The 15,839-nt window shown below is 41.8% G+C and overlaps 1 protein-coding gene across 2 annotated transcripts in view; it reads right to left on the bottom strand.

Moving 5' to 3' along the window:
- vps13a (vacuolar protein sorting 13 homolog A) overlaps nt 1–15,839 on the bottom strand; it is a 99,433-nt gene that overhangs the window by 80,217 nt on the left and 3,377 nt on the right. For both annotated transcript variants that reach the window (XM_079638352.1, XM_079638353.1), the window contains exons 4-16: nt 15,695–15,790; nt 13,571–13,672; nt 13,381–13,490; nt 13,185–13,244; nt 11,433–11,492; nt 11,275–11,355; nt 11,126–11,183; nt 10,167–10,294; nt 9,976–10,082; nt 8,322–8,493; nt 2,230–2,292; nt 699–831; nt 170–264 (exon numbers count right to left, since the gene is read on the bottom strand). In XM_079638352.1, coding sequence (XP_079494478.1) covers nt 170–264; nt 699–831; nt 2,230–2,292; nt 8,322–8,493; nt 9,976–10,082; nt 10,167–10,294; nt 11,126–11,183; nt 11,275–11,355; nt 11,433–11,492; nt 13,185–13,244; nt 13,381–13,490; nt 13,571–13,672; nt 15,695–15,790 — 1,265 coding nt within the window. The remainder of the gene's footprint in view (nt 1–169; nt 265–698; nt 832–2,229; nt 2,293–8,321; nt 8,494–9,975; nt 10,083–10,166; nt 10,295–11,125; nt 11,184–11,274; nt 11,356–11,432; nt 11,493–13,184; nt 13,245–13,380; nt 13,491–13,570; nt 13,673–15,694; nt 15,791–15,839) is intronic.

Below are 15,839 nucleotides of genomic sequence, written 5' to 3'. Positions count from 1 at the left end.
ATATAAATCCTACCTACCCTACCTTTAAGTTGTATCATTTCAATTGACTGGAATGTCCTGCTTATGTGAGAAGGCTAAATAAAGTTGGGGAAAATGTCTTGCATTAACACTAAATTAAATCTATAAGAGGAAACTGGATTTATATACGCTGTGATTGTTTGTCATTAACCTTTTTTGGCAGGTTAGGATTGACGGCTGTCTCGCTGTATCCAATGGCAGCGTACAGTTTGGCTTTCTCTGCTGGGGTCATTAGCCCATCAAAACCTGAGAGATACGAAACAGAAAATTCATCAGAAACATAAATGTGGAATATTAGGAACCACAAAAATCTCATAAATCTGCTGAGCGTTCAGTGGAAATCTAGTCACATTTATTTATACAGCGCTTTTTACAATACAGATTGTTTCAGAGCAGCTTTACAGAGATAACAGGAAAATAATGCAACACGGTTTGTTTCCAGAAGAAAGCTCAGTGATGTTTCATTTTGTTGTAAAAAAGTTACTCATTTAGTTCATTTATATATATATATATATAATCGTCCAGCTCAGTTCAGTTCTCATATAATGGTGTCAATGCAGGAAGATCAATATTATTGTTGAATATTACATTTAATGTTATTAAAAAAAACTAATTCTAGACCACAGATTGTGTGCAGGACTCGTTATGCTTCACTAAACAGATACAGAGCGCAGTCAAACCTCCTGTTTTGACGTCTTTGGTTTGCGTTTCAGTTTCTCCAGACCAGTTCCACATCCAGCCGAACCAGCCCTGTGACTGTTCCTCCTCCACCTTCACCCCGGGCCGGTTGATCCTGAGCCCCGCCTTCGAGGCCTACAACACCAGCCGCACAACATGCGAGAGTCAACAGGTGAGGTTCAGGGAGAAACTGGAGAATCTAACCAAGACCTTCACTTTGCTAGCTGAGCTACAGGAACACACTTCCAGTTGTATGATCCATATGCCACACTGTATTAAAGGGATATTTCACCGCTGGAAAGATGAATGTGTATTTAAATTGGGTCATTTACCGTATTTTTCAGACTATAAGTCGCACTTTTTTTCATAGTTTGGCTGGTCCTGCGACTTATAGTCAGGTGCGACTTATATATCAAAATTAATTCATACTGACTGAGATGAACCAAGAGAAAGCATTACCGTCTACAGCCGCGAGAGGGCGCTCTAGTTAGCGGAGTTGTTCAGAAGCGACACCGAGGAAGAACTCAATGTATTCAGTGTTGAGGAATGAGATCGGGAGCTTGGTGAACTTGCTTACCAGTAACTTGTTGGACTCGCTGGCTAATGTTAATTTGGCCTATTCAGCCTCACAGGTATATGTGCTTTATGCTATTGTGGAGCTGAATAACTGTTAATGTGTTACGCTAACACACCGGACACCTTCAGCTGTTGTTCTGTGTGCTGTTGTGCAGCTGAATAACCTTTCCAGATTAAATGTCTGTTCATGGTCTTGGATTTTGTGAAATAAATTTCTAAATAAATGCGACTTATAGTCCAGTGCGACTTATATATGTTTTTTTTTCTCTTCGTGACACATTTTTTGACTGATGCGACTTATACTATGGAGCGACTTACAGTCCGGAAAATACGGTATGTAGTACAAATGTGAAATTATTTTAGAAGTTGGTGCCTTCTAGACTGAGAAAAGCCAGAAAATTTATTTTTGGCTCATGAGGATGAAAGACAACAACTCCCAGAATACACTTACTTCGCTGCCCTACGAGGACACTCCCAAGCCACGCCTACCGGTTACAGAGGCCAGTATCAGGAGAAATTATACAACTAGGCTACTAGTTGACTCGAAACTGAAAAGACGCCGTTTTATCGCGAGTCTCCGTGACGATTTAGTTGATAAATTAATTTAAATGATGATGGGATTTATATCCGTTTTGTGATATCCCCCTATGGGCGGGTTGAAAACATGCGGCACTCGCTCCTACTACTGGCTGTAGTCTCTCGCCTCTGGCCAGAAAAGCCTGATGATGACACTAAATGGCGATTATTGCGTCATCTGAGTTTTTTTCCCAGACACACAACACAGAAATCTCTCGTCTCAGGGGGACATGAGGGGGGGGAAGCACGGTCATTAGAAAATACTACCGGGTTTCTACTGATACAAAGCTCAATGCTAATAAGTGAAGTATCCCTTTAAGGATTAAAATGACCTATATAATATTATACAACTGTGAGAGTGTGAAACTGATGTCACGTCACCTCCATCTCAGCTTGCTGTCTTGCCATTGTGATGTTGAATATATCCAGGGTTCTTTCCGTGTCCTTAAGGATGAAAAAAAGGTTATGCTCAAAACAGAGCGATCATAGAAATGACATCAGGCTTAATTGTTTTTTTGACACATTTTAAGCTTAAAAAAAGTAGATAAAAATTATCTATTCTGAACAGAACACACTAGATTTATGGACTTTTTACTGCGAATTGAAATGTGAAGAGTAACTAAATATGTTACATAATTTATTTTAATGTAAAGTAGCATCACACATCAGTCAACAGAGGCTAAATCTTTTTCAGAACAGTAGCGTTATGCTCTCTTTGAAAGTGTAGTTTTTAATCTAATGCAGTATTTAGGAATTACAGTAGCCTGGCTAACGCCAGACCCAATTCTCGTTGAGACTTGGGTCTGGGAACCACATGCGCATTTTCTCGTATTTGAGGCGTGGTTTACGAATGCCCGGCGCCGTTTATTGGGTGCTAAGAATGTCTATCAAATGCGCCTGTACGTAGCTCATAACCAATCGTTTCCATTATACCAGATGACGTATGTAGAGACGCCAAAAGCTGACGCCAAAAACTGCTCTTTTTTCGAAATAAACTTGCGTTCTAAACTACTTAGAACAATATCTAAGGCTGCATCAAAAGGTAGCTTCGCGTCTGCTGCCATGTTGAATCCATAAACAAACTGCTTAGTTGTGTCGCATAGATGTCGTCATCGTCTTGCTGCTCCCTCCCCGTTCTGTGATTGGTTCCCTAAACGAGGCGAAAATCAGGTCCATGGTTTCCAGACTGCCTTTCAGCGAGAATAAAATCGCGCTGCGCAAAGGCAGTCTGGGGAAACCCAGGCTAGAATTACAGAGCATTTTAAAGTAATGTATATACTACTTTTGTTCAGAAGAAAGACAATAACCATTTACAATTTTAGTTTTTTGAGTGAATTTGAGAATGTCTTCTAAAGTTAGCCTAAAAATTAAAACACACTCACACGTCATTCCAAACCAATATGCTGTTGTTATTTATTTTTTTTATCATAAAAGGAGAATTTTTCTGAATATTTTTTTTTATATTTTCATTTGTCCTTATGCAGTTCTTGCTAGTTCATAAAGACTAAAGCACAGCATTATTTGCCATTTCACAAATACAGTTTATAGTGACCACAACTGTCAAACTCCAAAATAAAAAATGTATTTTGTCATATTTGCCATTTCGCCGTTCATAGTGACAATGGCTGACAAAACAAAACAAAGAAACTAAACCACAGCCTTATTTGCAATTTCAAAAATACATTTTATATTGAGGCTGTCGAACTCCCCAAAAAAAAATCATATTTGCCAGTTCACCTTTCATAGTTATTGTCAAATGTCAAAACAACAAAACAAAACAAAACAATTTCACAAATACCATTCATAGTGAGCACAGCTATCAAAACAAAACAAAAGAAAACCACCGCCTTATTTGCCATTTCACAAATACGGTTAATAATGACGAGGACTGTCAAACTCCTAAACAAAAACAACAAAACAAAAACAAAGCCATATTTGCCAGTTCACCCTTTAAAGTGACCATGGCTATCAAAACCAAACAAAAAACTTAAAGGTGCTCTAAGCGATGCTGGGTTAGTCTTGTCAAACAAAACGGAGGCTAGCTAGACCCTCCCTCCTCCTCATCCCGTCCCCCTCCCTTCGTTTCCCAGTGAGCATAAACAACGGCTCCATCATAAACAAATTTAGTAAAAGTTGTCAATAGCCTATAAATGAACATTCAAATTCATAACAAACAGTGGCTGAATACAATCATTCACACAAGCTGTCGCCCTACTGTGAGTTTGCTTGATCATTTACAATAGAGATCGATCGCTAGCTGCTATAAACCTATATGTTGTATTCACTAAAGTTTGCGCTGACTGCATAGATCTAGGTAATTAAAGGATGACGACACATGGCAATGAAAATACGACGATGACAATGGAATGTATATGTGGCAAGATATGCAAGAACCGACATGGCCTGCGGATCCACCAGGCCAAGATGAAGTGTATGCAGAAGGAGGTAGAGTCACAGCGCACAGGAACTACGCCTGGTGAGACGCAGGAGGAGCCAGGCCCGGAGTCACCCCACAGTGCCCGGAGCCTCCAGGTGACGCAACCACCTGACGCACACAGGACATCAGAACATCGTCGGGTGAAGTGGCCCCAAGCTAGCAAGGAGAAGGAGTGGCGCCAGCTTGATGAAGACGCAGATACCATCTTGGAGATAACTGCCAAAGGGAGAGCCGATCAACGCCTCAAAACGATGACTACAATCATCATCAGCCTAGCTGCAGAGAGGTTTGGACTTGAGGAGAAGCGAGCAGCGAAGCCCCCTTATACCATGAACAACAGAGCAAGCAAAATCCATCAGCTCAGGCAGGAGCTGAAGACCTTGAGGCAGCAGTTCAAGGTTGCAAGCGAAGAGGAGAGGGGACCGCTTGCGGAGCTACGCAGCATAATCCGCAAAAAGCTGATGACCCTGAGGAGAGCGGAGTGGCATAGGAGGAGGAGGAAGGAGAGGTCCAGGAGGAGAGCTGCCTTTCTAGTGAACCCATTTGGATTTACGAAACAGCTGCTAGGACAGAAGCGCAGTGGCCAACTCACCTGCTCTAAAGCTGAGGTTGACCACCACCTCAAGCAATCCTACAGTGATGAGTACAGAGAGCAAGACCTAGGCCCTTGCAGGCTCTTGATCAATCCACCTGCACCGGCTCTGGACTTTGACGGGAAAGAGCCAGGCTGGAAGGAGATCCAGGAGGTGGTTAGAAGGGCAAGGGCAAATTCTGCTCCAGGGCCCAGTGGAGTACCGTATAAGGTTTATAAGAACTGTCCAAGACTACTCCACAGACTCTGGAAGATCCTGAAGGTGATTTGGAGGAGAGGAAAGGTAGTAGACCAATGGAGACAGGCAGAGGGTGTTTGGATCCCGAAGGAGGAGAAGTCTCAGAAAATCGAGCAGTTCCGGACCATCTCACTGCTGAGTGTTGAAGGAAAGATTTTCTTCAGCCTCATTTCCAGGCGACTGACAGACTACCTCCTGAAGAATTCCTACATCGATACAGCAGTCCAGAAGGGAGGAATCCCAGAGGTACCTGGATGTCTGGAGCATACAGGTGTGGTCACTCAGCTTATCAGGGAAGCCAGGGAGAACAAGGGGGACCTGGCTGTGCTGTGGCTGGACCTCGCAAATGCCTATGGATCCATACCCCATAAACTGGTCGAAGAGGCACTGAACCGGCATCATACCCCGAAGAAGTTCAGAGACCTCATCCTGGACTACTATACCAACTTCCATATGAGAGTCTCCTCCGGAACAACAACCTCAGACTGGCACAAGCTTGAGAAGGGGATCATCACTGGCTGTACAATCTCAGTTATCCTTTTTGCACTCGCCATGAACATGCTGGTGAAATCTGCGGAAATGCAGTGTAGGGGGCCCCTCTCGAAGTCTGGAGTTAGACAGCCACCCATCCGAGCCTTCATGGATGACCTGACAGTGACCACAACATCTGTCCCAGGCTGCAGGTGGATCCTGAATGGCCTTCAGGAGCTGATGTCCTGGGCTCGCATGAACTTCAAGCCGGCTAAGTCGAGGTCCCTCGTGCTGAAGAAAGGGAAGGTCACTGACAAGTTCCACTTCTCACTTGGCACCACCAAGATACCATCACTGACAGAGGAACCTGTGAAGAGCCTGGGGAAGGTGTTCAATTGTAGCCTGAGAGACGCAGCTTCCACAAAAGCGACCAACCAAGACTTGGAGACCTGGCTGGCCGCGGTGGACAAGTCTGGCCTTCCTGGCAAGTTCAAGGCCTGGATTTACCAGCACGGCATTCTCCCTCGGATCCTATGGCCCCTCCTGGTGTTTGAAGTCCCCATTTCAACGGTGGAAGGCTTTGAGATGAGGATTAGCAGGTTTCTGCGCAGGTGGCTGGGACTGCCTCGAAGCCTGAGCAGCATCGCTCTATATGGGCAGAACAACAAGCTGAAGCTTCCCATGAGCAGCCTGAGCGAGGAGTTCATGGTGACGCGGTCCAGGGAGGTCCTACAGTATCGGGAGTCCAGTGATCCAAAGGTTGCCCAGGCTGGGATTGAGGTCAGGACAGGGCGGAAGTGGAGGGCGGCCGTGGCAGTGGACGACGCAGAGTCAAGGCTACGGCAAAGGGTGTTGGTGGGCACAGTGGCACAGGGGAGAGCTGGCCTGGGCAGCAGAAGAACTCCTCGCTACGACAAGGCAGAAGGGAAAGAGAGGAGGTCCCTGATCCTGGAGGAGGTGCGTGCAGGAGTTGAGGAGAAGCGAGCTTGCCAGATGGCTGGGATGCGGCAACAGGGCGCCTGGACAAGATGGGAGCGAACAGCGGAGCGCAAAATCACATGGACTGAGCTTTGGAAGGCTGAACCCTACAGGATAAAATTCCTGATTCAGGCGGTCTATGACGTGTTGCCAAGTCCATCCAACCTCTTCTCCTGGGGAAAGGTGGAGACACCAGCATGCCCCCTCTGCCAGAGGAGAGGAACGTTGGAACACATCCTGAGCTGCTGTCCAAAAGCCCTGGGCGAAGGGCGTTACCGCTGGCGGCATGACCAGGTCCTAAAAGCCGTAGCGGATTCTATCTGCAGTGGAATTAGCCACAGCAAGAGCCTTCGCCCAGTGAAGACCGTAGCTTTTGTCAGAGCTGGGGAGAAGTCAACACCAGCTGCCCGGGGCACCTCCTCTGGCCTGTTGGCAACGGCGCGCGACTGGGAGCTGGCAGTTGATCTGGGCAAGCAGCTGAAGTTCCCTGAAGCAGTTGCCATAACAACATTAAGGCCTGACATTGTGCTCACCTCAGAGTCCTCCAAGCAGGTAATTCTCTTGGAGTTAACAGTGCCTTGGGAGGACCGTATGGAGGAGGCCAATGAAAGAAAGAGGGCAAAGTACTCCCAGCTTGTGGAGGGTTGCCGGAGCAATGGGTGGCGGGCAATATGCCAACCTGTCGAAGTGGGATGTCGAGGGTTTGTGGGCCATTCCCTTTGCAGGGCCTACAAAATGCTTGGCATCACAGGGGCGAGCCAGCGAAGGGCCATTAAGTTGGCCACTGATGCTGCAGAAGTAGCATCAAGGTGGCTGTGGATCAGGAGAGGAGAGGCATGGCGTGTAGGGTAGTAGCGCTACCTGGACATAAGCTGGGACTTGATCACCCCGGCTGGGTCGCCTAGGGGAGGGGGTCTGATTGTTGAAAGACCCGAAACCCCCCGTGATCCTAGGTTACATCACTGATGATATGTCCAGGTGCACCAGACGGTGTATCTAAAACCTATATACTTGTGTTGGTTAGGCGAACACGAACGTCCATTTAGAAAAACAAAAAAATGAATTTACCTGTCCAGCAACAGAGCTACCTGGATGTCGGATTGGAAGCCCCTCTGCCGTTGGAGTTCTCGCCACCTTTCGAAGGCTTTTCCAATGTAAATTCGGGACTTCGCGTGTTCCTTATCCTTTTCCCTCTTTGCAATTTGTTCATCGGAAAGTCGTCTCTCTGGTCGTGTGTCGGCCATATCAAACTATAAGAGAATATAATTCTAACTTCCCTCTTCATGCTTCTCTCTCCTCCACTCACCCCTTCATGTGTACGCACACTAACCCCCCAAACTCCACCCCCAAACCCTGCTTGTCGGTGATTGGCTGGAACACTGTTTGTTATGTTTCGTGGTGCGGGTTGGCCCAAATTGTTTTTGTTGCCGTTTGTGGAGCCTGGGCTGTCTACAGAGACCGCGCTTTTTTACAGTGTGTTCAGGGGACAGGCAGCTAGCGGATAGTGAGGAGATGTTTGCTGTATGTGACAAAAAATTGTTTGGCCTAAAAAAACGTGTGACATCGCTTATAGCACCTTTAACCACAGCCTTACTGGCCATTTCTCAAATACCGCTTATAGTGACCATGCCTGTCAAAACACCAAAAAAACACAAAAAAATTTGTGTTCAACAGCATATGGGTTTGGAAGGACATGAGAGCAAGTAAATACCGGCAGGATTTCCCCTATTGACTGAGCATGCTCAGTGCTCACCCACCTCAAGCTCCTTCAGCAGACTCTCTGCGGGTTTCTTACTGGTGATTTTGTTCTTATAGATCTCTCTGTACTTTTTCACATGTTGCCGATGGCGTCGGATGTGTTGCCACGACCACATGTGAAGGCGGGGCTTGATGTTGACCTCCAAAACGCCTGTGATCACATATCTCCACCTGCGATGATCACACACACACACACAGAAAGCACAGAATTACACTACTACAAATTGACTTATCCAAGATCACTCACTAGGGCTGCACAATATATCGAAATTATTATGTGTATATCGCAACAGCTTGCAATAACTGGGGTCATGAACAAAAGACAAAGAGAAAATCACTCACTGCTCTCGGCTGAATAACTTTTGTAGCTTTAATAATAATAATAATCAGTATATATATTGAATTCATACTGTAAAAACTAAGCTGTGTTTTATTTTTACATTTGATTATTCAGTTTCTGTTGTTAAATAAAGCCAATGTAGGCCTTCCTGAAACCCTGAACCCTGTGGTTCACACTGATGTTAAAACAACTCTTCTTATGAGACAGTAAAACACTTCGGTTCACTTTCAGAAGGTGTAGGGACGTTTTCTTGTCACAAAAAGAATGTGAAAGACGTATATAATTTTAAATATTTTTCAAAGATAATTTAAGTTTATTTTACACACTTTAAGCATTATCGTATCGCATTATTTAAAGAATTAGTTCACTTTTTAAAAAACTTTGCTGATAATTTACTCACCCCCATGTCATCCAAGATGTCCATGTCTTTCTTTCTTCAGTCAAAAAGAAATTAAGGTTTTTGATGAAAACATTTCTCCATATAATGGACGTCAATGGGCCCCAAACGGTTCAAGGTTTCAGTGCCGCTTCAAAGGGCTTTAAACGATACCAGACGATGATTAACGGTCTTATGTAGCGAAACGATCGGTCATTTCAAAAATAAATAAAATAGTAAAAGTTTTATAAGCACAAATGCTCGCCTTGCTCTGTTCTGTGATGCGCGTTCGTGACGTCACGTAATACGCAATTACGTTGGAAAGGTCACGCTTCACCGAGTCAGTGTTTACAAATGTACGGAAGGAGGACCATACACACATATTCAAATGTCTTTGTGTCAGTTTATCGTTTAAAATGCCCATCTCGTGTGCGTATCCTGGTGTTGTAATATTAAAAAGCCTAAAAGAACATTTTCGTCAGGACAGAAATTTTGGACTTTTCACAGAAGCGTGACCTTTACAACGTAATCGCGTATTACGTGACGTCACGAACGCGCATCACAGAACAGAGCAAGGCGAGCATTTGTGCTTATAAAACTTAAACTTTATTTATTTTTGAAATGACCGAACGTTTCGCTAGATAAGACCCTTATTCGTCGTCTGGTATCGTTTAAAGCCCTTTGAAGCGGCACTGACACTGCCATCTGGACCTTGAACCGTTTGGTCGCCAGTGACGTCCATTATATGGAGAAATGTTTTCATCAAAAACCTTAATTTCTTTTCGACTGAAGAAAGAAAGACATGGACATCTTGGATGACATCGGGGTGAGTAAATGATCAGCAAAAGTTTTTTTTTAAGTAAACTAATCCTTTAATGAATTATCGCATTTTTCTTCGATATCGTACAGCGCTACCATACACTCCAAATGCACGTACCATTGAGGAGCATTAGTGTGAACCGGCACATTTGGACGATACTTCCTGTATGGAAGGTTACGGGTCATCATATCCACCGAGCCCAACAGCTCCAGAATGCTGACGTACTAGAAAACAAACGCCGTAAAGTCATATGAATGATTTGTCATTGTTTGTTCGCTGAATTAGACCACATGACCACATTTCCTCACCTGTGGCCGGCTCAGCTCCACAGCCACCTCCGCCAGGTTCACCACGAGGTCCACTTTCGGCGAGGAGAAGTCCACATCGGAGCGAGGGTTCATGCGCAGCTTGGCATTTGCAGATATTGGACGAAAGACTAAACAAAAACAAAGTTGGTTTGTATTTTCTTGATACTATAATTTGTTCAGGAGAAAGACAATATCCAAATACAAGAATTTGCCAATATGTGACCCTGGATCACAAACCCAGTCACAAGTCGCACGGGTATATCTGTGGCAATACACAACAATACGGGTCAAAATTATAGATTTTTCTTTTATGCCAAAAATCATTAGGATATTAAGTAAAGATCATGATCCATGAAGATATTTAGTAAATTTCCTACAGTAAATATATAAAACATGTATTTGTGTGAGTGAATGCAGCACAATCGTGAACATAAATGCACAACTTTAAAGGAGATTTTCTCAATGTTTAGATTTTTTTGCATCCTCAGATTCCATATTTACAATAGTTGTGTCTCGACCAAATATTGTCCTATCCTAACAAACCATACATCAATGGAAAGATTATTTATTCAGCTTTCAGATTATGTATAACTCTCTCTCAATTTAAAAAAAAAATACCCATGTGACTGGTTTTGTGGTCCAGGGTCACATATCTTCTAAAGTGTCTACTAAACACTCATGTCATTCCCAACTAATATGCTGTTGTTATTTTGTTTTTACATAAAAAGGAGAACTTTTCTGAATAGTCTTTATGCAACTCTTGCCAGTTCACAAAGATTGTGACCAAAAAATAAAAAAAATAAACCAAAAAAACCCACAGCATTATTCACCTTTTCACAAATACACTTTATAGTGACCACAACTGTCACTCCAAAACAAAACAAAATAAAAAATTGATCATATTATCATAAAACACTGTTTAATACACATTTGAGAGTGAAAAGCAAGAAGGAACTCACTGAAGTGATAATCCTGAGGGATGGCGTTCTGGACGGCTACACTGTGCTTCAGGTATCGCTGTGAAAAACACAAATGAACACTCAATGAAGACGTGAGATTTCTTTTCCTCAGACTCACAGCTGAATGAAACGGAGATGTGAAGGCCTACCAGAGCCTCATCAGGGTTGTGGTTGGAGTAAAGCTCTGAGTTCACGTTCCAGTACGCAAACAGATTGTCCAAACGCACAAGCTAAATGAAGTAACAAGAGGTATTAGTGAACAATACTGGTTAACTTTGCTACTCATAACCCTGGAAGTGAAAAAGACCTTAAAAAACAGCTTGGCTTTCTCATCCAGGAGACACGGGTTCCAGTTCTGATCAGCTGTCTGGAAAATGTAACAAAAAGGTTATAATATACAGACAGAAAAACCACAAACAACTATATATTGTAGACATAAAACAGTATATTAAACATGGGCTGCATAAAATAAGTGATTATGATTAATCACATTTAACTTAAAAGTTTGTAAATGCATATTGCATATAACATACAGCTGAAACTGGACAAATTTGAATATGGTGCAAAAGTTCATTTATTTCAGTAATTCAACTTAAAAGGTGAAACTAATATATTATATAGACTCATTACATGCAAAGTGAGATATTTCAAGCCTTTATTTGTTATAATTTTGATGATTATGGCTTACAGCTTATGAAAACCCCAAATTCAAAATTAGAATATTGTGAAAAAGTTTTCATAAGCTGTAAGCCATAATCATCAAAATTATAACAAATAAAGGCTTGAAATATCTCACTTTGCATGTAATGAGTCTATATATAATATATTAGTTTCACCTTTTAAGTTGAAGTACAGAAATAAATTAACTTTTGCACCATATTCTATCTGTATATATTAGGGCTGTCAAATTTAACACGTTAACGCATGCGATTTTTTGTTTAATTTTGTTTAGTTTAATGCATTAAAAATATTTAATGCAATTAACGCAGCATCCATTTTTTCCCCGTGCCGTGAGTTTTTTTTCATCCATAAGTGACCCGCTGTTGTGACCTCAGTTATTAATGATAATCAAAGAACAAAAGAAAAAGAGGAAACCACTCACTGCTCTTGACTGAATAACATTTGTAGTTTTACTAAGGATTAATCTATGATTCATTTATAATTGATGCAGTGAAGAGTTTGATCACTTCTGTATATAACCTACATGTTAGACCCACCTGAACATCTTAACTCCTCAGAAACAATAACTTTTTGTGCATTTTGACAGAGCAAGTAAAAATCTGAACTGGTCTGACTTGGCCACTAGAAAGATTTGAGCCCTGATATAATGAACCGTACAAGTAAATGTGACATTTATTATAATGGGTTTATGTGAACATTCTTTAAAGTTTACGTATTTTTTAAAGCCTAATAAATGTTTTTAAAAAAAACGATAGCTTTCAATTATACTATAATGCTGGATGGCTATAATAATTAATAGCTAAAATTGAAAACAAAAAATGTATTTGATAGAGACATCAGTAGCAGTAATTGGAATCAGTGATGCTGGTCTTCTTTAATAAAAATATGCATTAAACAAATATTTTAAATACAAGCTACTGTATGTTGTTTCTATGTTAATTTGAGGATTAAATGTGAATTTATTAAAAACCAAAAAAAGTAATGTTATGTTTTATTAATCGCGATTCATTACAGAAAAATGTGCGATTAATTCGTTTATTTTATTTTATCGATTGACAGCACTAATATTATACATTATATTTACTATTTTTATTTTTAGTAAATATAAAATAATGTATGTACATGTCAAAAGAAAAAGAAAATTACTAAATAACATGTAATTAATATATTTTTTATTTAATATTTAGTTTCATAGAATTTATTAAATATATATTATTTATTGTATTTTATAGTATTAAGAAATAATATATATATTGCTATTATCTCTTATTATTTCTTGATTTTAGTGTGACATGTATTTTTGACAGGTTATATGAGAAGATTAATCCAATAAAGTCATTATTAAATCATTTTATTTTGCATGAGATGATTGGCATACCTGGAGACTGAGGTTCTGCAGGGACACGCCGAATGAGAGCGGGGCATTGGGATTAGTGACCTAGAAAACATGTTTAACATTGAAAACACTCAAAGGTCTGCAACACATCATGCCTTATGAGTGATACATTGCATAGAAAGGCAGAAACATAAAGGAACATTAACATATAAAAGCTTGAAACGTCAGAAGTACTCACATCATCCTCATAGCGGACGTGTATGTTGGATATTTTCACCTGCACGTTTTTGATCACCTGTGTAACCAGTTTCTCCACAAATGTGTCCTGCTTCTCTGCCTTTGGATCCTCTGAGGACAAAGACTCAAATGTAAATGTGTGTCATCTCTCTCCATGTAGAAGTAAAGTGATCTCAAATGATCTACTGCACCTTTTTCTGCTGCCCTCTGTTTGGTCTCCTCGATGCGCTGGAGCTCCCTCTGCCGAGATTCCTGAAGCTGGCGCTCTTCCTTCTCCGCGTCATACTTTATACCTGCGTGAACAGAGCAAGAAGCCTGTTAGCAAAGCAAACTGGCAGGATCACATGCATGCAGGGATCTTCTGTGACACCAGGCAGTCATATACGCATCACACTTCAAAAAACTGTTTTTGTTTTGTTTGTTTACTTTATTGTTCGCCTTATTAGCCTCAATGATCTGAGCCTCACTGATTTGAGGATAAAGCTCATCTCTGTGAAAAAGAAAGCCTGTAATACTCAAAATAGTGTGTGTGTGTGTGCGTGTGTGTGTGTGTTTGTTTGAGAGAGAGAGAGAGAGAGAGAGTGTGTGTGAGAGAGAGAGATAGAGAGAGAGTGTGTGTGTGAGTGTGTGTGTGTGTGTGTGTGTGTGTGTTTGAGAGAGAGAGAGTGTGTGTGTGTGTGTGTGTGTGTGTGTGTGTGTGTGTGTGTGTGTGTGTGTGTGTGTGTGTGTGTGTCTGTCTGTCTGTGAGAGATAGAGATAGAGAGAGAGTGTGTGTGTGTGTGAGTGTGTGTGTGTGTGTGTGTGTGTGTGTCTGTGAGAGAGAGAGAGAGTGTGTGTGTCTGTGTGTGAGAGAGAGAGAGTGAGTGAGTGAGTGTGTGTGTGTGTGTGAGAGAGAGATAGAGAGAGAGTGTGTGTGTGTGAGTGTGTGTGTGTTTGAGAGAGAGAGAGAGAGTGTGTGTGTGTGTGTCTGTCTGTCTGTGTGTGAGAGATAGAGATAGAGAGAGAGTGTGTGTGAGTGTGTGTGTGTGTGTGTGTGTGTGTGTCTGTGAGAGAGAGAGAGAGTGTGTGTGTCTGTGTGTGAGAGAGAGAGAGAATGTGAGTGAGTGAGTGAGTGAGTGAGTGAGTGAGTGAGTGAGTGAGTGAGTGAGTGAGTGAGTGAGTGAGTGAGTGAGTGTGAGAGAGAGAGCGAGAGAGCGAGAGTGCGAGCGTGAGTGTCCACACATGCACAGGTCAGAGGCCTTTATTTTTGCAAGCCCACATCTACATAATGTGAACATGAACATGATGAACATTAAAGGAGAACTCCGGTCAATTTTAACATTGAGCTCAATTTTTTGTAAATTTGGAGTGCTGTCAATACAGAGAACAACGACAAAAATCGGTGTTGCCTACACCGTGTTATCCTCTTTTTAAAATTTGCACCCTATTGACTTCAATGGGGTCTAATTTTAAACCTGCTTTTATTTCTCTTATCATCCTTGATGTGTCATTACAAGTGCCCAGCCATGTTGAGTGATTCCTTCAGAGTGAACACGGAGAATCTGACTGCAGGAGATGTGAAAGATATTAATAAAAATGATGTTATATCAGCCAGCGCACAGACCTGTATTTACTTCCTGTTTTCGGTCAAAGTCCAAAGTAGTCGATTGTCGAGTTCACGCGCATGATCATAGGTAACTAAACCTATGCGCGTGAACTCGACAATTGACTACTTTAGTGTCGATAACACGGAAATCCTATTTAAGAGGATAACACGGTGTAGGCAACACCGATTTTTGTCGTTGTTCTCTGTATTGACAGCACTCCAAATTTACAAAAAATTGAGCTCAATGTTAAAATTGACCGGAGTTCTCCTTTAATTGTTTCTATGATTTCCGACTCCCTCATTTATTTACAATGGGCAGTCATTTCTAAACAATATGAGCTCACATCAATCGAGGCCTACGATCAATCAGTTTAAGAAAACAAATACAAAACCTGTCCTAATTTAAAGAAAACAAGTTGACAAAAAGATTGAATCCAATATTTGGTGATAAAATAGCATAACAAGAAATTTATAAGCTATATTTTTGTAGGCTGGTCATTTTCCCACAAGTGTTCACAAATGTGGGGGGGAAAAACACAAAAATTTACGACAAGTATAACAAATTTTGGGATGTTATTAGACTCAGTAAAATCAGTACATTTTAGTTCAATACAATAAAATGGACTAGCATGTTCTGGGAGGGCAAAGTCCTCTCCAGGTCAAAATGAGCCGAACACACCACAAGGGTTAAGCAGTGTAATGATCTGGGTTATCTGAGATCAGCTCTTACTAGCGGTCGGCACGATGAGCAGGTAAACCTCATCCAGCGTGGCCTCCACAGACTGAGTGTACAGGTTCTTCCATGGGATCTTCAACTCCAAACGACCTGCCAAACACAGACATCATGAGCACTGAAAGATCATACTTATGCATAA

Source organism: Phoxinus phoxinus, assembly GCF_949152265.1.
Source record: "Phoxinus phoxinus genome assembly, chromosome: 15".
In the NCBI taxonomy this organism is placed as follows: Eukaryota; Metazoa; Chordata; class Actinopteri; order Cypriniformes; family Leuciscidae; genus Phoxinus; species Phoxinus phoxinus.
The sequence above is the reverse complement of the archived record's forward strand: the minus strand, read 5'-3'. Positions and strand labels throughout refer to the sequence as shown.